Source organism: Nymphalis io, chromosome 18 (genome assembly GCF_905147045.1).
Source record: "Nymphalis io chromosome 18, ilAglIoxx1.1, whole genome shotgun sequence".
Lineage (NCBI taxonomy): Eukaryota > Metazoa > Arthropoda > Insecta > Lepidoptera > Nymphalidae > Nymphalis > Nymphalis io.
Genome location: NC_065905.1, coordinates 11297662 through 11321920, shown reverse-complemented (window position 1 = coordinate 11321920; position 24259 = coordinate 11297662). Strand labels below are relative to the sequence as shown.

The window sequence follows — 24259 nt, the reverse complement described above, 5'->3', positions numbered from 1 at the left end:
GCGCACTCAGCGCCTCGGACATCGGTGAGCCCCACATACCCCCCCCCAATGTTCCCAGCATAAAAAAGGGCTTGTACTATGACAACCAGACAACTGATATACTACATATACTACTTTTCTTTTTTAAATACACACTTGTATAGATAATTACACCGAGACTCAGAACAAACAGACATGTTCATGGACACACAACCTTCGGCGTAAAAGGCACAACCACGCCAACCGGCTCGTCAATTTTTGTTTTAGATGTTAAAACGTTTCTTACACTATTTATTTATAGTTATTAAGTAGTTTATTCAATTAATAAGTTCTCACTTTCGGATTTAATAGTTGTTTTATTTTTCTCAACAGAATTGTATTAATGTGTTTTAATTGTGCGTTATTTTCAGCAATTTGTGTTTGCTTATAAATAATTTTGCATTACTCTGTACAAGTTTTAATTTTATATAATATGTTCTTTTATTGCTTATGTAAAAATCGCTAGCAAACCAAAAATAAATTCAGATCTTCATTAATTTTTTTGTTCGTAAAACTCTTATAACCTCCTCCTTCACACTATTTTACGATCACAAATCATTCGTAGGTCAATATTAAACGTAAATAAACTCCACAAAAAAAGCAAAATATTCTTTCTCATACATTCAAACTGAAACTATTATTCGCCTCGACTCAACAAGGACTTCCGTCCGGAGACTAAAACTCCAGACATATGCCTGGTATTACCGCTATGAGTTATAAGTTCGCATTATTGTTACACCAAAGTTTATAAAAAACCCCACGCGTTGGACCTAGGGTTATTTTTAGAATAGGAAGGCGAACGAGTATATGGGCCACCTGATGGTAAGTGGTCACCAACGCCCGTAGACATTTTTAGAATAGGAAGGCGAACGAGTATATGGGCCACCTGATGGTAAGTGGTCACCAACGCCCATAGACATTGGCATTTTAAGAAATCAGGCAGGTAACCATCGATTATATCACCAATGCGCCACCAACCTTGGGAACTAAGATGTTACGTCCCTTGTGCCTGTAATTACACTGGCTCACTCACCCTTCAAACCGGAACACAACAATATCAAGTATTGCTGTTTTGCGGTAGAATATCTGATGAGTGGGTGGTACCTACCCACCCTACCCGAGCATGCACAAAGCTCTACCACAAGTAGATAAGTATTTGTTTTTGAACGTTCAATATAATCATTTCCAATTGTGTTATTTATTTTTTAAATTTCGACTCATATCGTTTTTTTTTCAAAAGAAAAGATGCTTTGACATCCATGTCTGGTATTATCTGGTCAATATCCATTAGTGATCTATACATATATGAGTGAAACATACATAACATCCCATACACGAGATCTCCTAAACTATGCGCCGGATTAAATTGAAATTTGTCACAGTTACAAGGAGTAACTGTGACAAATTTTACCCCAACGTAGAGGCTCACTAAGAACCGACTTGTTGTTCATATTTTATCGTGCGGAGCCAGGACGATAAGCTAGTATTAGATAAAAATAAAACGAAAAATCATAATTAAATAATCATTAATGAACAATTTTATTACACGACAGTCAATAAATATTCGCAATGGTGTTATCGTTTCCGCTTACAATGGAACAAATCATATTGTAACAATACACTTATATTCATATTTATAAACATTTATTTGAGATAAAAAATTATAATCATTTGTTAAGTATGTTTTGAAATAAAAACAAGTTTTATTCTCTTTCCATTGACCGAGCTAAGGCGGCCAGTTTTGGTCGATCGATTTTCGATGTTGAAGTAAGCGGCAACTCTTTCAGGAATATCACTCCTCCTCTCAGTTGCTTCGAGTCACTGAGTGAGTCTGGAATTATGAGTGAGTCTGGATTATAAAAAGATTCCATTTTATTAATGATATGCAATTATTTTGTTATTATTATTTTTTAAAGCCGAGATGGCCCAGTGGTAAGCGTGAATCTTAACCGATGATCGTGGGTTTAAATAATAAAGCTTCAATAGCGCAATGGTTTACGGGTCACCTATCGATTTGATAGTCGCAGGTTCGATCCTGACCCTGACAGTTGGCCTATTGTTGTCCCCACTTCTTATACAACCTGTACGCTTAATTTGAGGGGGTAAATAGGAATATTAGTAATTCCTTAAATATAAGTAATTAACTTAAAACGGTAAATGTATTTTTTTTATTGTTACCTCTTACTAAGTCTTTGATTTCTTGAGCAGTTATTTTGTAACCCTCATGAGGTACGATACAGGCAACTGGCAGATCTCCATCTTCTTTGTGAGGGATTCCGGTAACAGCTACTTCAAATACTCTTGGATGTTCGGCAATCACACTCTCTATTTCTAGAGGAGAAATCTGTGAAAAACAAACAAAATAATAATGAATTTAAATTATTAATTTTCAAGAACTACTGATTATGAAGATTATGTCCTTCAAATCGTTTCTACCCAAGTTAATAATAGAGATATTATAGCGCAATCGTGTATACGAAAACATACGTGCGCTCTGTGTTTCCTCACTATAATAATGGCGCGTCAATATGACTTCACCGGAAAGAGTTTAAGCGTAGCATCAATTGATAGACGGGCTTGTATAAAGGCCTATCACCGGGTAACACAACTATAATGCTTCTAAATGTCTGTCAAATTGAATCTGAAGGTTTCCACGTTAAAATACGAACTTTGCAGTTTTTCTGACATTACTCTTATTTGCGAAATGATTAAGGCTCTGTTTAAATAGCTTTATTTACAGTACTGTACGAGTTTTAGACGAAATAGTCACAGCCTGTGAATTTCCCACTGCTGGGCTAAGAAGCCTTAGCTCTTCTTTTTTGAGGAGAAGGTTTTCTTTTGTTTTTTTTCTAAGAAAAAGCCGAGATGGCCCATTAGTAAGAACGCATAAACCTTAAACGATGATCGTGGGTTCAAACCCGGGCAAGCACCACTGAATTAGACAAAATAGTTACCTGATAACTTCTATACTTCAATAAAAGTTTTATTCGCTCCACGAAGTAGAAGTTCGACATGTTGTCCTTGTACATCATGTCTCCAGTTTTCAACCAGCCACCTTTCATTACCACTTGGGATGTTACTTCTGGGTTGTTGTAGTATCCCTAGAAAATAGGTACATATACTCGTATTTTGCGACTAGATTTATATACCTGTTATTATTATATAAAAAAATTAAGTAGATTTAACGAAAAAATATAGGAAGTCAATTGTTTCATGGAAATGTAATTTTTGTACAGTAGCCACGGGTTTCGCTTGCAATCAAATAAAATGAATACTTACAAAATATACAGACAGCTAAATATGTAAATTATTTATATTACTTAATAGTATGAAAAAATTAAAGCATCACATCATGGAAACCAGGGGTGGAGAGAGACTTGTCTGAATCCTACTATATAAGATTGCTCCTCACCCAGGAGAATTAAGAACTTCGTCTCAAGGAACATCAAAGTTTTATCAAATATTACTGGAAAACTGAAAATGAAAATGAATACAAATGAAAATACCTGGAATACACCCGGTCCTCTCACCCACAGTTCTCCCGGAACATCAGGTTCCGTTATGTCTTTATGAGTTGCAGGGTTTACCAGCTGAAATAAAATGATACATGAAACTTTTGTTATTGCGTGAAGGTTTTCGACGTAGTACCATCAACCTACCTACGACCATCGGTAATAGGTGGTACGCTAGTCGTTTTTGATAGTTACCATGTTTGTGTAGCATAACAGTTAGTGTTATTAAACTGATACATGATTTTTCCAGGAATCAATACGAAGAACAAATGTAAACTTGTTTATTATTTTGCCGACTAAACAAAGTTAATATTTTATACGGTAATGTAGGAACTTTTAGAACCGAATCCCAGAAAACGTGCAAAAACTTGCTAAAATAAAGTTCAATAAAACTGTCAAAGAAAGTTTATACATATACGCTAAAGGTTATCTTATTGCAGAACTTACTACTTTGTAGATGATAGCCAGCTCGGTAATGTAACGATGGCCCCATATCGCTTAAAAAATATATATCAATATTTTTGATAAAATAAAATTCTTCTAAGTTTCTTTCGCCGGCTCTTCTCAGGTCCGAGGTGTTTCTTTTCGAATCGGTGGTAGATTTTTGACAATCAATAAGCAAGTGTAATTCTTCTATGTTGAATAAAAAATTTGACATTTGAATTTAATAAAATTTGAAAACTAGGAGACACTTACTTTGTGTTCCAAGCTCTGGATAGGCTTTCCGAGTGAGTTCGGTATGGTTGGGTCAAAATTGAACGCTATTCCTGATATTTCGCTCATGCCGTAAATCACTACCACATTTGTGTTCGGAGAAACTTTCTAAGAATTGGTGAAAAATTTTTTAATAAATATTGCGAATCTTATAGTAGTGGAAATAGAAATTTACAAAAACAAAGAAATAATAGCAACAACGACAACAAATAACGATTACAATTGGAATCAAGTTGTAAGTTTAATTAGCTTAAAACAATGTCTATTTTTTATGTTTTGTATATAATAATATCGTATTTATTATATCTAATTGATATACAATAAGCATTATGTATTTGCTTTTAATGTTTTGTTGATGTAATAGAAAGGAAGTTTATGTAATATCTTAGTATTACAAAGATTGGTCCAGTATATAGTAGTTTATGCAAATGGATTTATGATAGATCTATTTTCAATTTCATAAGTGGTCAGCAATGCCCATATACATTGTCTTTGTAAGATATATTAACTATCCCTTACATCGGCAACGTGTAAACTGAGGTGTTATGTCCCTTGTGCCTGTAGTTCCACTGGCTCACTCACACTTTAATTCGGAAGACAATATATAATACTATTAACTGAACTAGGGTATTTTGAAAGATTCCGTCACGGTAGCATGTGACAGCGATCCCGTGGCGCTCGTCGTTAAGACGTAAAGGGTACCGCTGGTTTTTTAGTGGGTATTCCGATGTTCGGGGCGCAATCGGCACCTTGGACACCGGTGAGCCCCACATACACCCGTGTGTTCACTGTTCCCGTGGGGGAAAAACGTAAAAAAAGGGTATTTTGAAAGAGAGGTGAATAGGGTTGATTAAAATAAAAGGTTCTTGGTCCTAACCTTAATATCTTCAATGAGACTAGTATGAACGGAGCTCCCACCGACTAGAATAGTTTCAAAGCACGTGAAATCGCATTTGTTACGATCGCCGATTTTCAAAAATGTCGTCAACATGTTGGGGCTCGTCATCGCAAACGTTGGCTGTAAAATGTTTTGTGTTTTACTGTTAGTAGTGTATGTGTTGATACCCTTACGAGCAACACTGATTCGTGTGTTTGTTATTCATTTCGTGCTCAGAGATGAAGGAAAATATCATGAGGAAACACGCTGTTTTGGATGAAACTTTGCCAAATGTGGTCAAACCTGAAGATTATAAGCAACGTAATGAAATAGGCTCCATACCTTCTCATCAACTATATAAATAAGAGGCCAATGCCCAGCTGTGGGATATAGTGTTTCTTAAGTTATTAATACGCTGTCCTTCATAAAGTTTACAAGATTCATACAGAACTATATTGTATGTTAACTATCATGGTGATTAGCGCAAACAGATATACCAAGATTTTTCATATATTATATCTGTTTATTTGTAATAGGTATGAAGACTGGTTGACTTATTGGTACTAGTTGGGTTACATAGATATAGGCGCTATAAGAAGTATTAACTATTGTAACAACAGCAATAGGCCACTAATATTGGAAACAACATCTTGATGACATGCTCCTTGTGCTCGACATTACTTTGTCTTACTCACCATTCGAACCGGATATATCATATAAAATAAATCAAGTTAAGATTTCTAGTAAATGAAAAATACATACTCTGAATTTATTAATGAGATAATAAGCATGCTCTTGCGTCATCGGTGCCGATGATTGTAATCTAGAATGCCTTATGATCGGCGAAAAGACGAATTGGAACAAAGCTGAATACCACTCTATTGGGGAAAACACCACAGTTAGACGAGTAGGCGTTGGGAACTTGGAATATGTTAACCTGAAAAAAATATTTCAGAAGTTGATTATTTAGGAACGATTTTTGTTAATTTTTTAATGATGTAAATTTTCCATCGGTTCGTAATAAATAACTCAGACTCATACGAAACACAGCGAGATTTTCTATTTTTTATCTCAAATTTTACAATTATGTTTTATACAATAATATTTTTATTGTTTTATTCGAAATCGAATACATTATAGTCAAGTGATGTGTTCCTGACCGGTTTCGGCCAATTGAATGAGAGATTAACTAACTGCAGACATATTATAGTGCATAAGTGTGTGCGCAAAGGCAGGTGCCCTTTCTATTCTCTCACGGTCATAATCCGATGGAACGGATCTCGAGATCCGCGGGCTTATAACTAGCCACTTGACAAACGAGGCAGTCAGCTTAAAAAGTAATTGTATGTGAGTAGTGTAAGAAAATACTATATTTACCACATATATGGGACGGAAACAGCCATGTTTTTGTGGGTAATGGCGGCTGATTTTGGTAAGCCAGTTGTTCCGCTGGTCGCTATTAACAAAGATATTGTCTTTGCTGGATCAAAATCAGCAGCCCTGTTACAACGAAGACCGGAGTTACGATAGAGCTTGCAATTGCAAATTAAAAATAAGTAATAGAATTGATTGATATTTTAAAAGCAAAACTAAAGCAAAAACTAATCTATTTTTATTATTATTAAGAAGAACAACAACACAAAAAATCTTTAGTAATTTCCTAACATGTGCCTACGACTCAAGAACCCTCCATGACTAACGACACGGAAATCTTAACCGAAGTAAGTTTACTTTCAAGTGCTCAATTTGTGTTTATAATTCATCTCGGGCTCGGCAGTGAAGGAAAATTTCGTGATGAAACCTGCATGTCTCGGATTCACATCCGTATTTCCGCAACTCACATTGGAGCAGCGTGGTGAAATAAGCTCCTCAAAAAAAATAAGAGGAGGCCGTAGCCGCTTCATATACAAAACATAATAATATAATATATATCCTGGGACATTTTTCACACACGGCCATCTGATCCCAAATTAAGCTTGTACAAAGCTTGTGCTATGGAAACCAGACAACTGATATACTACATATACTACTTTTTTTTGTAAATACATACTTATATAGATAATTACACCCAGACTCAGGACAAAAAGACATGTTCATGCACACAAATTTCTGTCCTGGGTGGGAATCGAACCAACAACCTTCGGCGTGAAAGGCAAGTGTTCTACCAACCATGCCAACCGGCTCGTCGTATAATGTCCAATAAGTCCAATAATTGTTGAACAAGGTTAAATATCACTTGGTGGTAGGGTGGTGCAAGCTCGTCTGGGTAAGTACCACCCACTCATCGGATATTCTACCGCAAAACAACAGTACTTACTATTATCGTGTTCCGGTTTTAAGGGTGAGTGAGCTAGTGTCACTACACGAGGAACAACATTTTATTTCCCACGATTGGTGGTGCATTGGTGATGTAAGGAATGGTTAATATTTCTTACACCGCGAATGTTTATAATGGGCGGTAGTGACCACTTACCAGGTGACCCAAATGCCCGTCCGCCTGCGTATACAAAAATATGTTTCATTACTTATAACTTATAACTTACTTACTTAAAATCCTTAACAGATACATCACTTCCATACTTCTCGAGAAGGTCCGAGAAGTTCATACATCGATCATTTTTATCAAAAGTGATAATTTTTGTATCGAATTTTAATTCTTCTATTACAGAGCGGATGTCATTCACTCTCTCGCTCTGACAAAATATCATCTTCGGGTTGATACATTTGAATGTTTCGCGGAGTTCATCTGAAATAAAGAAAACAGTCTGTTTATAAGGATGTCAACTAGGATTGTCAACATTTTTTTCTCATAATAAGAATATTTTTCAGAATAAGCCAAATAAAATATAGTACAATCCAAAAAAGGTTTTTTTTTTTATGAGAAAACTTAAAGAAAGACAAATATATGATAATAATAAAATTTACTGTTAAAACTATATTTTCTTGCATTTTTAAATATATATTTTTTGGCGACAATTTGATTTGAAGTTGCAACGAAATCACAAAAAATATTACTATTTTTCTGTAACCTCTTCGGAACGAAGTCAAAATGCCTAGCAGCCTTGAATACCGGGATTAATATACAGTATTAATGTCTTTGTACAAAATATTTATTTTACTTATATAATCAAATAATAATATTTTGCGTAATTAACATATATTCTTATGAACTAGTAAATATTATGATATTGCATTGTTTATCTTTCTTGTTGCTCATTTTATCTGATGCAAATAACTAACTATTTATTTTGAATTAAAGTATCGTAGAGTTGCCATCATTTACGTTTTCCCCGGATTTATTATTTATTTAGTTTGGATACGCTTGTGTCATCCGGAATCGTATTATGTACTATATTTTTAAAAATAATTACTAATTTTAACATAGTAACCCTGCGTTCGTTCAATGCTGGACATGGACCTCTCCTGGTGCTCCCCATTTATTCCTATCTCCATATTTTATTTTCTTCTATTGAAAATCTAAGCATGCTCTAGATGGAATATTAAAACCAGCAATCATTCATGCGTTTAAAACAAACGTCACTATCTATATATAGATTTATTTAAAGAAATTTTCACTTGTTGATCGTGCGAGACCGTCTGGGTATGTACCTCCTACTCATCGCATGTTTTACTGCCAAACAAAATCAAAATCATTTACTCAACATTAAAGCTTTACACTTGCTTAATGAAAGTCAAACTAGAACCAAACCAAACCAACGGAAAGACACTCAGCTGTGAGTAACTACAGGCAAATAGACATAACATCTTATTATTTTTTATAAAAAAAAAAAAATTAAACAAATGAGAATATTTGAATTCTAGTAATCCATTAGACGAATGGTTTTAATTTGACACGGCAGGTAGAAGCTACGTGGGAACGAATGTTAGACACGTATAGATGCTAATAACATAATTTAAAACGTTTTTAAATGTACACGTATGATATATATATTACCATATATAACATAGATTATCTACCATTCTATCGTTCAAAATAAATAAATACTCTAAGCGAGCGATTCTGAGCGATTATCTGTGGCCAATAGGCATGGCGTAGTATACACGTTGCTGACACGGACTGCTTTTTGTTTTTTATTATTCGTTTTAGCGCGGTCACCGTGTTTATTGGTATCTGTACTGTGAAATATATCGGTCTGATCTGTAAATAACTTGGATCGCATAATTAGCTAATTAGAATTATTCCGTTCGTGTTATGATAGAATGTACTTATATCCGTAATTCAATTAATCACTTCTATTCTTAAATTATTATATTTAAATAATTTTAATTTATATATATATTTTTTTGTTGGTATTGAGCTTAGGTTTCTTTTTTATTTACTTAACTGTATTGCATACATATTATACATGTCTATACTAATATTAAATAAAGAGAGCGAGATTTTGTGAGTTTATTAATATAACTCGAAAAGTAAAAACAGGAACTACGGCATCTATTTGAAAAAAAACACCATTTGCAAAGTAAATTATTCCAGAGCGAACGTGACCACTTACCGCCTTAAGCTAAAAGAAAAAAAAAAGTTGTTCTTAACTTTTTCTATCAATATATTCTTTTTCGATTCGATTGTCATAAATCTACAATCTACCACTAGTTCGAGTGAGAAGAAGCGGCGAATGAAACTCAGCAGGATTTTTTTATGTGTCATAATTTACAATTGCAAGTAATATACAACAATAGAATTGTATATATTTTTTTTTATTTAACCTTGTGAACGAAGATGTTATGTCCCTTGTGCCTGTAATTACACTGGCTCACTCACCCTTCAAACTGGAACCCAACAACACCAAGTACTGCTGCTATGCGGTAGAAAATTTAGTTAATTTACATTTAGGCCTTAATTATTTATAAATGTAACTTAAAATTAGCTACTGTACAAGTCATACCGCGTGGAATAGTGGCAAGAGAGCTATCAGTATTTTCCGGTGAATCGCAATTCCAATCCTCTTGGTGAAATTTATTTTTTAATAATTTATTATTTTTTTCAATATTTGCTCACTCGACACAGGTAAAGATTACGGACCTTATATATAAACGTTGCGTTAGCGACAGTTCATTGAAACACTGATTTCTCTCTGTTACCATTGATTTGACATTCGAAAGAAGAAGACACCGCTGTTTAACTAATCGTTCATGAGTTATTAATAATAATGGCCTCTAGACCGATTTCGGCCACGGCCTTATATCTAGCCACTCTACCAAGGAGGAAGTGAAACTCGTTTATAAGTAAGGCCGTACGCTTTAAGCTTTACGCCGTAAGCTTTAAGTAGTAATTAAAAATGTTTGATTGTTTAAAAGTAATTATTATTATTAAAAGAAATTTAATAATCTAGAGTTACATCCTTATGTCACTGGATGCACACACGTTAGACCTGCAAGAGTTAAGACACGGACTATCAAACGTGACTTGTTTGAGGATATTTGACCATTCAGATTCGAGGACACGGTCCTATCTCGCCGATTGGAAGGCCAGGACGTCATCAGATGTGAAAATTCCAAGACAGACACATGAAATTACTGTAAGTACGAAACTTACTAACATAAACTAATGAAATATCCAAGTTAATTCCATTCTCGTATCGTAGAATAAAACATGATGATAAATAATTTACTGTTATATACAGGTTTATACCAGAGCAAAGTTTATACAAGAGTAGATAGTATGTAAACAAGTGTTTTTTTTTTTAATTTATAAAATCGTAAGTGATTCTGAAGTTACAAACTTTTAGGTTGAAGCAGCTCTAGCGAGCGATGCAGCAAGGCTTTTAACAGACGCTATAGAAAGTGCTCCAGATGCATTCAAAATAGAAGCACAAGGAATCGAGTGCAACTCAGATGCTCAGTGGGACGTGGGAGAAGAATTTACTAACCACCTGCTAACGGTAATATAATCTAATTTTTTTTAAATGTATAGGCTAGCGCTTGACTGTTATCACACCTGATGGAAAGTTAGATACATTCTAAGATGGAGCGCGCTTGCCTAGTATATTATATGTAAATCTATAAAATGCTTGAGTGCCTCATTGCCTTACATCAAGCCACTAGACAGTGGCTTGATGTAAGGCAGCAGACCTGGAGGTCCTGGGTTCAATTCCCGGGTCGGACCAATAAAAAGTTATTGGGTTTTTCTGTCAGAAAATTTTCAGTAGCAGCCCGGAGTCTGGAAGATGGGAGTGTATGTGTCCCGTGCCTCGGAAAGCACGTAAACCGTTGGTCCCGTGCTTAAACTCTTTGCGGTCGTATCGGATTTCCATCCCATCTGATTGTGAGAGTTAGGGAATAGAGAGTGCACCTGTGTTTGCGCACACACTTGTGCACTATAATACCTCCTGCGTAGTTGGCTAATCTCTCTTGAGATTAGCCGCCGTGGCCGAAATCGGTCAGGAAGACATTATTATTATAAAATGTTGATAATCGTTGGAAATGAAGTGTTGTGAATAGGTTAAAAAGTACATTGGGAAATAACGACAAAGAAAGAATTATTAATTTGATTTTTATTTAATCATTTAATTTTACATTTTGTTTAAGAATCCAATAACGGGCATCACTGGTCTTATAACAATAGACAACACGACGGGCGAAAGAACTAATTTTAATGTTGAAATAATGGAGTTATCTAACAGTGGTTTTAATAGTATTGCAAAGTGGACTGCCGAATCCGGGTTTATTCACGTCCGAACTGCGAATGAAGTCTCAGACCTTTTAGCCGAGAAATGGCAGAATAAAACATTCAAAGTTGTATCGCGTATCGGAGCTCCATATTTAGTCGAAAAAGTACCACAAGAAGGCGAAGTTTTAACTGGAAACGATCGATACGAAGGATACTCGAAAGATCTTATACACGAAATATTAAAAGAAACCCTGCATTTAAATTACGAGTTTGAAATTGTACCGGGAAACTTGTACGGCTCATATAATAAAGATACCAGAAAATGGGACGGCCTAATTGGACATCTTCTGGAAAGGGTCTGTAAATATTAATTTTAAAATAAATAATGCAATCCAATTTAATCACAAAATTACACATATAATGATTAACGTCTATTTATATTACCAACATAAATATTTACAAAAATGTATTCACCGTTTTTTTTTTTTACTTATTCACTTTTCAATCCTTTCTTCCAAAAATTTTTTTACTCTCTGCATCCAGAAAATTATCATCTCATCTAAATAATAACACTTAATTACAAAAGATACGCATAAAAAACAAATTCATAGATTATATTACTACACACATATTTTTTTTCTAGAAAGCAGATTTAGCTATATGTGACTTGACTATAACATATGAACGAAGGGCCGCAGTGGACTTTACCACGCCTTTCATGACTCTAGGCATCAGTATCTTGTATTCGAAGCCCACGCCTCCAGAACCAGAACTGTTTTCATTTCTTAAGCCGTTTTCTGTCGATGTTTGGATTTACATGGCTGCAGCGTATTTGATGGTGTCACTGCTACTCCACATATTAGCCAGGTATTTTATTTAAGCATGTATTATAGTTTAAATATTATCTTTATGGTTTAAATAATAAGCTTTCATTTTAAACAACAGGCTTGCTCCAAATGATTGGGAGAATCCTCATCCATGTGACAAATCTCCCGAGGAATTGGAAAATATTTGGCATATCAAAAATTCCTGTTGGCTGACTGTTGGATCTATTATGACCCAAGGTTCCGATATTTTGCCAAAGTAAGTATAAGTATTTAATAATTTTGCCATTTATATTAGTAACAGGAATGTCACGAAAGAGTAACAAAAAAAAAGTTCAATATCGTTTTTTCTTTTCAATTTGATAATTGGCTGTCGCCTTAGAGAGAGGGGATTTGACAGTCGCTCCGGGTCCCGCTTGGCACAAAGGTTGTCCATTGCCATACAGCGCGGAAATGCGGCCTGCATTATGGGCAGCTTTGCGTCGGGTGGGAATCGGGAGGGACTATTTTAAATTTGGCTAAAATAATAAAAATTAATAATGTAAATTTAATAATAATAATAAATAATAATATTGGTCATTAAAGACAATTATTACAAGCTTTTATATAAAATATATTATTGTAATAGTTATTAAGTATTGTTGACATAGATTGAAAAATTATAATAAAATGATAAAAATATTTGATAATTGCGTAAATGATTTTAGAGGTTATTCCACACGATGGGTATGCGGTATGTGGTGGTTTTTCGCTCTTATAATGTGTTCGTCTTATACGGCCAACCTTGCTGCTTTCCTGACGAATGCAGCTATGGATGATTCGATTAAGAGCGCCGAGGTCTTAGCGATGCAAACTAAGATCAAGTACGGGACTTTGCAGGGCGGTTCCACTTCTTCATTTTTTAAGGTTGTTTTTTATTTTCATCTCAAGAGAATAAATGATATCAGTGACGCGGAAATATTGAAGTCAATTTATAAGATAATATACTTTTCTTTAAATATTGTAATACATAAGCGACCTCGTGACTACCTTATAAAACTGTGGATTATACGGCCTGGCTCAAAAAAAAATATTGGTTTTTTACTGTGTTTAAGAGTTAGAGAATAGAGGATGCATCTCTGTGTTTGCGCAAATATATACGTACACTATTTAGTCAGTCCATCTAATAACATTGGTTGGCCATTCTTAATTAGAAAAGTACTACTGTTATATTTTTAACATTTTAAGATAGTCTTGTTTTTTTTCGTTATGTATGTAGCGTTCAAATGTATCTATATACCAAAGAATGTGGGCAGCTATGGAGTCTGCGCGACCATCGGTCTTCGTTAAAAACAATGACGAAGGAGTAGAGAGGGTATTAAAAAGCAAACGATCGTATGCATACTTGATGGAGTCTACAGCCATTGAGTACCAGCTGGAAAGACATTGCGACTTGATGCAAGTCGGCGGTCTTCTTGACTCTAAAGGATACGGAATAGCCATGCCATTCTGTAAGTTACTTATAATAATATATTTAAAAATATTTAATATCGGTAGACACGGTAAGTGGTCACCACTGCCAGTAGACATTTGCATTTGGCACTGTAAGATATGTTACCCTTTTATTACATCATCAATGCGCCACCAGTCTTGACGACTAAAATGTTTTGTCCCTCGTTGAACATAACAATACGCATGCTATAGATAGAAAATGAGTAAGTGCTACCCAGAGTAATCTGGCTTGCACAAATCACTACCACCAAGGGATTTATTTTTTAATTCTAACGCACCATAATTCGTATCTTTACCATTACTATCAATATTGACGACTGATCGTTAAAATAAAAAGTTAACATCAAAAGACTTAGTACGGCCAATAAAAAATAACAAGATTTTGAATCCAATTAAAAATGTAATTAAGCTAATTGGCGTAAAAGGCGTGTATTTTCAATAATTTCTATATGACTGTTTAATTTTCATTTATATATATTTGTTTTATTATATTTCATTGCCTAAGTATTTTATGAATTTTAATATCTTATTGTAGAATAATTAAATTCCTTCCATTATATTTTAGTTGCATCATATCGGACTGCAGTCGACAATGCAGTGTTGAAATTAGCGGAGAGTGGAAAGTTAGTGGAATTAAATAATCGTTGGTGGAAACTTACCGACGAAGAAGCTTGTGTCGTAAGTATATAACTTAACCTAATAAATATATAACAGATAAATCTAGACCATTCCTTAAAATCGACTTATAAATCCAAATTAAATCATAACTGTAAATGTAAAATAGTATATGTTTTATTTTACACTAAAAGAATAAATATAAAAATACAATTATAAACGAAATTAAAATTATATAAGGCGGTCTTATCGCTAAAAGAATAAAGCTAATAGAAAAACGATGTCTTCCAGATAAACTTTAGGTAAAGGATGTGAGCTTAATATTGGAGGTAAATATTGCAAATTTAATTTTTATTTTTTAAGTCTGAAGAAGCCAGCGAGGAGGGAGCGAGTGCGGGCGAATTGGGAGTGGATAACGTAGGCGGAGTTTTCGTTGTCCTGGGGATAGGTTGTGGAATGGCTGCTGCAATGGGAGGTTTTGAATTCCTCTGGCATATCAGAGATGTCGCTGTGGAGCAGAAGGTTATAGCTATGTTTTACTATATTATTTAATGTTATATTATATAACAGAAAATGTTCCACTACTGGGAACCTCATGTATTATTGAACAGGATTAAATAACGCTGCTATAATCAACTGGTTTCCCACAATCAGCTTAATTTTTAACATATTTTTATGATTCTAGTAATTTCTGCTAACCTGATTCTCAATATATGTTATCACGTGTGGAATTCTTTCACAAATACAGTCTTTTATCGGCACTGTAAGTGTAAACCGTAACGCAAGTATTAACTTGGTGATAGGGCGTTGTGCAAGTCCATCTGGGCCGGTACTACCCACCAAGAGACACTTGAAAATCAGTAGTCTCTTTTTGAATTACAGATGACACCATCGGAAGCGTTTTGGGCGGAGTTAGCCTTCGCCTTAAGTTTTTGGGTAACTGAAAAGCCTGTCCAGCACTCCAGGTCGTCGTCCACTGCGTCTGGCTCGAACATCGCCTCGAGAGCGTCATCGGTACTTCGTTCAGCGGTCGACTTGTTTCATCTCGAAGTTTTTAATAAATAGGATATTCGTAAAGGTTTAAGTAAATAATTTAATATTACACGTATTATTTATTTTAAAATAATATTTTACTGGCAAAACTTTATTTCATTTTCACACAGGTAACATTTTAATTACTGGTGGTAGGGCGTTGTGCAAGCTCATCTGGATAGGTACCACCCACTCATTAGATATTCTACCGCAAAACAGCAGTACTTGGTATTGTTGTGTTCCAGTTTTAAGGGCTAGTGAGCCAGTGTAATTACAGGCACAAGGGACATAACATCTTAGTTCCCAATGTTGATGGCATTGGCGATGTAAACTATAGTAAACATTTCTTACAATGCCAATGTCCATGGGCATTAGTGACCTTTTACCATCAGGTGGCCCGTCTGCCTATTTTATAAAATAAAAAAAAAAAACAATTGAAGGGTTGTGTGCGGACTCGTCTATTATGGTAGTTAACAATAATGATTTTACCGCCAAATATTTATATACTACATTGCTGTGTTCCGGTTTGAAGGGTGAGCGAGCCTGGCATGACGCTCTGTCATGTTACCATACCTTCGATGCCGCTCTCTACTTATTACTCGCTGTATGTGCCTGTTATGTGTGTGATACGCGTATTTATGCATCAAAACTAGATTTATTTGCTTATAGAAACTACGTTTCAATTCATTTTATAAACAAATATGGTTGTTTATTGGTTTTCCTTAAGCATATATTTTTTTTAATTTACCAATATTTTGTATAGATTAATTCATTTTGTCAATAAGGGTTTATCATTTATTTTTATGTTACTTCCCGATGTCTTCAATGCATTTGTTTTTGAATAATAATTGTATTATATTAATCTATATAAATGAATAAAATTGAAGTGTCTGTCTGTGATTTCCAAATAATTGCTTCTTTTTAAAGTTAATAGCTTTTTTTTAAAGTGTATTTTGTTCTTTTTATTTTAATTTTGTATTGTATAAAAATGTCTGTACATATAAACAGAAAAGGACTATATGTCAATAAATGACTGTTTTCAAAAAATGAAAAAAATAGCTAGATAGAAAAAATAGAAAAGTTAATAGCTATTTATATAGGTATATAGGTTAATAGCTATTAATAGGCTATTTGAGCGTTACCAAAAGTGGTCTGTTTGCTTGTCCGAAATAATCTTTAAAATTGCTAAAAATTACAAATTGAAATAACTGAATTTTTATAAGAAGTATTTCAAGGCACCGTTTAGTTTTTATTTCATCAAAATCGGTTGAGTTACAAAAATTCACGAACGTATTTAGTTTTTATAATATACTAGTGCTTGATCGAAAAATCCAGTTAAAACACACACAATCTTTCATATTATGATATATTAGCCCATAAATGTTAGTGTGCTAAATACGACAATTTCTGAATGCGGTGTCCAGATTTTCCGTAAGTAGAGTAAGAGAGTTGAGAAATTGACAATATTAAATAACGACGCTATTTGTAGCTTGTAAATTGCAATTGTTAACTCGGTTGTAATAACGTTCTAACGGCTTTACGTGCTTACGAGGCACGGGAGTGTACACCCCCCAATATTTTTTTATTGACCCGACCTAGGATTTAAAATCCGAACCCTCCGGACTATGGCCTTAAATCCACTAGACTAACCAAGAAAGATAATAAAATACAACAAAAACTCATTATACTTTACGCCTTGTATATATTTATTAGAAAAAGAAATTTAAAAAAAAAGGTAAATTTGAATTTAGCAAGATTTTTCGCTGGACTCCAAAAAATGAACGGGATAAATATTTTAATTACAGGTAATTTTTTTAGTACGAGTTATCACTAGGCTGTTATTCATCAAGGTCAGGTCGAAGTTCTTAATTCTTGCGCAACTTGGCACTATAAACCAAAACATATTTTTATATAGGAAACATTTTATAGAATTTAATTTATACAATCTGTGTATGGAATTTCAATAGTTGTAATGGAGTCTGCATCCAAAACGACGGAGATTTCTTGCTCGCCTATTTGTATAGCGGTCGCTTTTGAAGAACCCCTGGGTAAACAAAATGCATATTAAATTAAAACTATTAAATATGTTACTTAAAAAACGAAACGGATGAAGCTTCAATAGCCTTATGATTTACAGCCCGCCTAGCGATGTAACGATCGCAGGTTGGATCCTGATTCCCTTGGGCTATAGACATACCCACTCGTAGAACAAGCTGTACGCTTAATTGGTTAAAAACGAGCATTGCTAATTTTATTAACTTTAATTAAAAGTTAAACTGTTAGGATCCAGAATTTAACGTACACAACATAATTAATATCCAAAATAAATTGAACTTTATCATACAGGATTGAATTGTGCAACATCTTTAGATTTGCTAGTGTGATATTTTCGAAAACACAATATTTTTGTATTGGCCCGGCTCAGGGTTAGAGCACCGGACCTCTGCATCGGCAGTCTTATAACCTAGCTACTATATTAACAAGTATAATATATGTATATAACTTACTCATTGTGTATTATAACAACAATTGTGCCCTCTGGTGTCAAGAAGGCAACGTTGTCGTAGTAACTTTGTCCCAACGCTTCGATGTCTTGGCTGTAAAAATATTATTGTTAATAATATAAATATATAAATTTATATATATAATAATATATAAATTTATTGATAATTTTATATAATTATCTCTAGAGATATTCTGCAAGAGCTAACTCGAGGTCAATGTCGCATATTACTTTATGACATTGATATGTCAACATGCGACTTTGACCGTTATAGTTATAACATTTCATGAATAGTCGCATCAAACAATATATCACCATAAGTCGGTTGCCAACATTTCACACGGGAGTAATGAAGTGAGTTCTTATAGCACTGCAGAAAGTGATATGCAAAATTGACATAGTCAAATATATAACTCTGAAAATATTATTACCGTAACTCTGAAAGTATTATTACTGTGAACTGTGTGTACAAGGGGACTCCCCGTTTCGTGTTTTCCGAAACAGACAGTGAAATGTAATTTATCTTTTATTCTTGCAAACTATTCATGTAATAATCATTTCTGTTACGCAGATGACGATTATTGGAATTCAGAACTGATTGAGCTAAAATTTGCATAACTTTTGTGCTTAATTTCAATTGTTTTAGAACATAGTATTAGTTCAGTTGTAGTTAAGTTTAAGTTAAAAGCAAGAAGAGAAAAAGTCACTTACAGTTCCAAATCCGAATCCTGTTCCGGAATTAATTTCAAGGCTCTTATTCTTCTAGAATTTCTTGGTACGAATTTGGAGAAATGACCCATCACATAGAAGGTCGGCTGCTTAAGGAATTCTTGGTTCTTAGCGTCGACTATGATCGGGGAGTCAACGTAATTCTTTACCCACGACGGACCACCTTTCATGTCGAGACACATATTCCAATCTATCCACCCAACTAAATTATAGTTAAGGTTCTGAAAAATAATGCCGTTTTCACGGTGTTCAAAATAAACATAGACTGTAATTTTTTTAATTTAGTTAACAATTATTTACGATACGGCGGCGCTGCAGCGGAAATTGCGAGTAATATATTACTCGAAGGAACAAAAGATTGTTCACCAAACACATTTCTAAAACTAGTAAAACTACTAACAAGTAGTGCTGCTTAGCGGTACAAAGGATAGGTAGCATCCACTCATTACGGGCTTGCACAAAGCCTTACCGCCAAGTGAGTGAGCTTACTGCATTTATAACCTCATTGTTTAACAGTTTTAAAAGAACACCCGTCACGTGTCACGTGCGACATTCGTCAGACGTCTGTAAAATCAAATAATTAATGAATACATAATTACCTCAAGTATGTCCTTGATGTATGTCTTGGCTCTCTTCCACGACCCCAAGTCTACTTTAAGCTTGTCAGTCGGCAGGTATCCTAGAAATATTAAATATACATCTTACCATACAATAAATACATACAAAACGCGTGATCATAATCGGAATAACGAATAAAATAAATCCAATATTTAAAACCATGGTAACCTCCCTTAAGAGCTTAGAATAAGTCACTGGGGCTTCCCCATGAGGCCGATCCTCGAGAATTGAACTATTTGAATGATATGTAAAGATAGCAGGAAATGGACGATAGAGAAAATGCCGGGACATTGTTGGTTGTAACCTACAAAAGACTACCAAGGAGATTTTGGAGTGTCTTCTGAATGACGATCCATAATAGAGATAAATCGACCACGTGGTGTAGACTTTTCTTTTTATCTCGCTGGAAAAACGCATTTACTCTGCATATTTAAACGAGCCTTCAAACCAGTTGATAACATAAGCTCCGCCGGTCCTATCATTTATAGACCATCGTATACCATCCAGACTATTTTTAATTCTATATAGTTTATAATTAGGCATATGGTAAGGGTTTTTATCAAAATTTCGATTAATTAAATCGGCTTAATAATATTAAAATAATTATTTGAAATGGTGCTATAGTTTTAAGCACTTCGCTAGGTATATAATCTAGTATGACATTAATCATGATTATTATTATGTTAAATTGGTATGATTACTAATGCTGTTAAATTGAAATACGTGTAATATTAAGGTCAGGAATTAAAAAGTCAAGAATTGTAATACCTGCGCATGCTTCGGTGGATAGAATAAATTTGTCCGGATGTTTTTTACTAAGCCTTGCAAGTATAGCTGGATGTGTAGTTTCATCGTAATAAAAATGCACCGCTACCCCATCAATGTAATCCAAGACTCCATCGATTTTTGATATCTGAAAATGTGTACATCGTGTGTGTTTTAATGATTGATCGGTAGTTGGTATGGTTTTGCAACAATTCTGGGGTGGTACCACCCACTTATTGTATATAATTATGGTGTAAGGGTTGGTTTATACATCTTGCAGTGTAAATATATGGGCGAAGGTACACATGTCTGACCATCAGATGACCCATTCGCTTTCTAAAATATGACAAAATGTTATATATAAGGAGAGGAAACCTTAAAAGCATTTTGGTCGTAGAGAAATAAAGTACATATCTACATTATACTTATTCACATAAATATTATTCTAAGTTATTATAAATATATCTATTATTTTAAGTTATTTTCCTTTTTTTAATCTTTTTCTCACACTTTCTCACTCCACGCTAAGTTTTCATATTGTACGCTATCCCTATATCATTATATCTCAAAATAAATGCATTCTCATCATTCTCCTTTCTCGAAGGTTGCGCACACAGCGCTGCGCAGTGTCATTGTCCTGTTTGACATTTAAAAAACTGAATGTTTTATTATTTTAACTAGCTGCGTCATTGCTCCGTCCTCGCGGAGTTTACGCCAATCGATTTTTCATATCGGGTCTATTTTCAAACATTAAATTTTATATGATAATATATATATATATATTATATAATATTATAAATATAGATAAAAATATACTTACATCATCAAATAACGTCGGAAGTGTGAATCTTTGGTCATCAGCAGCCATTATCCGAATGTCTTTCACTGAACAGTTTCTAATTGTAGGTCCTAAATTGTTTTTGAAAAATTTCGCCTGAAAAATCAACGGGTTCAACTTACTTTGTAATATTTTAATGAAATAAGTATATGAACCGAGGCGGTCCAGTAACACACGTGGCTATTAATATAATAAGCGTTGAGTTTGTGGGGATGGATAGAACTGTCACGTGAAAACTAATGAACAGAATTGGTTGACATTTCGGAATAGAGGTAACTCATATCTTCACTTAACATATAGGCTCCCTAACACTATATATATATATAACTAGGACATATGTACCATTTTCTTCGTAGACCATATCTGGGCCTCTTGTTTCAGTTCGTATATAAAGGGAAGCAATGGTTCATTTGCAGCTGACAGTCCCCATATTTTAATACCTTGTTGGTTGTAAAGTTCGGCAAATCTAAAAGTAAAAAGGAAATTAAAATTTCTTTATTAAATACTAATAATTATTTCGTCTGGGTTAAACATTTGTCTTTTTTACGCCAATGATTGCTTATAGGAAAAAAAATGATACCTTGGTTTACATTATTGCAATTTTCGTAAGGATCTCTATTTTTTTTGAAAATAAGATATCGCCTATGTTACTCTTCGGTAATGTAGCTTTCTATAGGTGAAAGTATTTATAAAATCGGTTCAGTAAGTTTTAGAACAGTAGAACAAACAAACATACAAAAAATCAAATCTTTAGTATATATATAGATAAGTATTACACTTGCGTATTGATAGTCAAACAAAAAAAGGTATCACCAGCTCGGACAAGAAAACTGTTACTAAAGAACAAACGCGAAAATAACTCGTTTTTTATTTATTTATTTGTACTAGCCAACAGCGTCTTACAGAAAAAAAATATGAAAATAAAAAGAAATCAGTTGTCCAAAACACTTTTAAAGGCAAGTAGAGCACTATATATATATTTTTTGCGCAAACATTACTTTAATTGTTTTGTATATAGCGATAGAGGCCGATAGGACGTTATTTAGGAAAAGAGAGAGAGAGTCGGTAAAACTTTTGTGGGGCACTAATTGTTGCTGCTAATTATGTGATACTTCCTATGTGATTTCGACGTATCGCCAGTCTGTACTTCCTTAACAATTATATTAGGTCCTTATATATGAAATTGGCGTTTTGTACGGGAGGGATATAGTCTTTTTTTTTGTAAAATATTTTTAATTAATCAAAGTATGTTGTTATCTATGCACTTTTGCTATCTCATAGGTAGTTCATTGATCCCTTTACAAAAAAAAAACCATGGCGGCGAGAATCAATAAACTCTTTGAAGGCGGTTTGGACTGCCTCATCGAAGTTGAATTTCCTTGTAAGAAGTTGTCCAAATTCCAGAAAAATGGTAATCTGTTGAAGCAAGGTCCGGGGAGTACAGTCGATGTCGCAGATATTCCAATGTAGCTTATGTAACTTAGTGGTTGTTTGTTGTGCAGTGTGTGGTCTTGCGTTGTCGTGCAGCAGCAGTGGCCTAGAGCGATTGACCAATCTCAGTTGTTAAGCAGCTAGTTCTTCCTTCATGGTTTGCAGTTGCTGACAATATCTGCCGTAATCGTTTGGCCAGATTTTAGAAAGCTGTAATGAACGATACCGGCGCTAGTCCACCAAACACTCACAAGTAACTTTTTATGAGTAAATTTTCGTTTAGGGCAGGATTTGGCTCGGTCTCCAGGGTTCAGCCATTGCGACGAGCGCTTCCGATTAGTGTACAGTATCCACTTTTCATCACAAGTAATGATTCGATTTAAAATTCTTTCATTATTGTGTCGGTTGAGCAAAGTAACACAGAGGTCGACGCGTGTTCGCAAGTTCAATTCACTCAATTCCTGAGGTACCCATCGTTCAAGTTTTTTTACTTTCCCGATTTGCTTCAAGTTGATTAATACAGTTTTATCACTTACCCCGAAGCCTGTAGCTATCTCTGAAGTACTTTGTGATGGATCCGCTTCCACAATAGCCTTTAATTCTTCATTTTCCACTTTGGTCTCCGGCCGTCCAGAGGGTTGGTTCTGAAGGTCAAAATTTCCAGAACGAAAACTTTGAAACCAAAAACGTACCGTGCTTTCTCCTCTCTCCTTCGAGCTGTTTCTGCAGCACTGGTACCACGGTAGAACTCGTACTCGTAAATATACCGATATTTCATGTTTTCCTTGTGCGGTAATAAGCGACGCCAAAAAATAAAATAATGAGGAAAAAACAAATGAATGACTGTTTTCAAAACTCAAATGTACCAACTAAATGAAATTATAAATTTGAATTTGGAATTCTTAACCAAAGAGGAGATATTTCAGATAAAAGTTTGTTGTACTGACTTTGTTGTTTTTATTATGTAACAACTAAGGAAGTGGTTTTTTTTTTCTTAAATAATAGCAATGACCCGTTTTCAAGGAATTATTAATGTTCCTTTTGAACCCTCTAATTGAGTGCACAGCATATTTTAGATGTACGACATTAATCCCCTTAGGCTATCTGGATCGAACATGCGACTCTTACGGGCCTAAGGGGTTACACTTACAACAGGGAACCGTTGTCTTCAAGATATGTGTATCGAGTACGGGTATTAAACAAATATATCTAAGGCAAAGTTTTGTAATAAACGTTGGTGGACGGTCAGACGGGGTACCTCACGGTAAGTGGTCACCACCGTCCATAGACTTCAGCGCCGTAAAAAAATAATCAACCACAAACTCTTGAAAAAAAGATTTACATCCTTCCAACCGGAACACAATACTTATTATTGCTGTTTGGCAGTGGAATATGTGTTGAGTAGTCCCTAACCAGACGCGCTAGCGCCACCAAAGCCCTACCACTAAGTAAAATAAGTAATATTCTCCCATTTTTATGATTATTCTAATTATTTCTAATTTATATAAAAAAAGTTAAATAGATGCTCGATCAACATTATTACAAGACTTTCCCATAAGTACTTACTTGCACTGATAGTCAGCGTACGCCTGATGATAATCTTCATTAAGATATCTGAGCCCTGAGATTTGTTCCTTTACTAACATCCAACTAGGAGGCGCCCA

The 24259-nt window shown here is 34.5% G+C and overlaps 5 protein-coding genes across 13 annotated transcripts in view; 3 read left to right on the top strand and 2 right to left on the bottom strand.

Moving 5' to 3' along the window:
- LOC126775354 (uncharacterized) overlaps positions 1-24259 on the top strand; it is an 84973-nt gene that overhangs the window by 22071 nt on the left and 38643 nt on the right. The gene's annotated exons all lie outside the window — the stretch shown is intronic.
- Positions 1-24259, bottom strand: part of LOC126775338 (asparagine--tRNA ligase, cytoplasmic-like) — an 89531-nt gene that overhangs the window by 40616 nt on the left and 24656 nt on the right. The gene's annotated exons all lie outside the window — the stretch shown is intronic.
- LOC126775335 (glutamate receptor ionotropic, kainate 2-like) overlaps positions 1-24259 on the top strand; it is a 102264-nt gene that overhangs the window by 68858 nt on the left and 9147 nt on the right. The gene's annotated exons all lie outside the window — the stretch shown is intronic.
- LOC126775340 (luciferin 4-monooxygenase-like) overlaps positions 1528-24259 on the bottom strand; it is an 89229-nt gene continuing 66497 nt past the window's right edge. Inside the window, exons 4-12 of one of the 9 annotated variants that reach the window (XM_050497195.1) lie at positions 7669-7867; positions 6499-6621; positions 5884-6058; positions 5122-5262; positions 4227-4352; positions 3525-3608; positions 2973-3119; positions 2197-2362; positions 1528-1849 (exon numbers count right to left, since the gene is read on the bottom strand). In XM_050497195.1, coding sequence (XP_050353152.1) covers positions 1722-1849; positions 2197-2362; positions 2973-3119; positions 3525-3608; positions 4227-4352; positions 5122-5262; positions 5884-6058; positions 6499-6621; positions 7669-7867 — 1289 coding nt within the window. In that variant the 3' untranslated portion in view covers positions 1528-1721. The remainder of the gene's footprint in view (positions 1850-2196; positions 2363-2972; positions 3120-3524; positions 3609-4226; positions 4353-5121; positions 5263-5883; positions 6059-6498; positions 6622-7668; positions 7868-24259) is intronic. The other 8 variants (XM_050497198.1, XM_050497201.1, XM_050497202.1 and 5 more) reach the window with 8 other exon arrangements.
- Positions 9902-16507, top strand: LOC126775337 (glutamate receptor ionotropic, kainate 2-like). Its single transcript, XM_050497189.1, has 12 exons — positions 9902-10365; positions 10473-10658; positions 10869-11021; positions 11668-12105; positions 12393-12616; positions 12695-12832; positions 13281-13479; positions 13832-14063; positions 14630-14742; positions 15043-15201; positions 15562-15757; positions 15843-16507. The coding sequence occupies exons 2-11, from the start codon at positions 10485-10487 to the stop codon at positions 15742-15744; spliced, it is 2013 nt and encodes a 670-aa protein (XP_050353146.1). The 5' UTR covers positions 9902-10365; positions 10473-10484; the 3' UTR covers positions 15745-15757; positions 15843-16507.

Coding starts and splice junctions, on each gene's coding strand:
- LOC126775337 (XM_050497189.1), top strand. CDS start 10,485: ATGTCACTGGATGCACACACGTTAGACCTGCAAGAGTTAAGACACGGA. Junction 14,064..14,629: donor CGGAATAGCCATGCCATTCT/GTAAGTTACTTA, acceptor ATTATATTTTAG/TTGCATCATATCGGACTGCA. Junction 15,202..15,561: donor ATGTCGCTGTGGAGCAGAAG/GTTATAGCTATG, acceptor TTTGAATTACAG/ATGACACCATCGGAAGCGTT.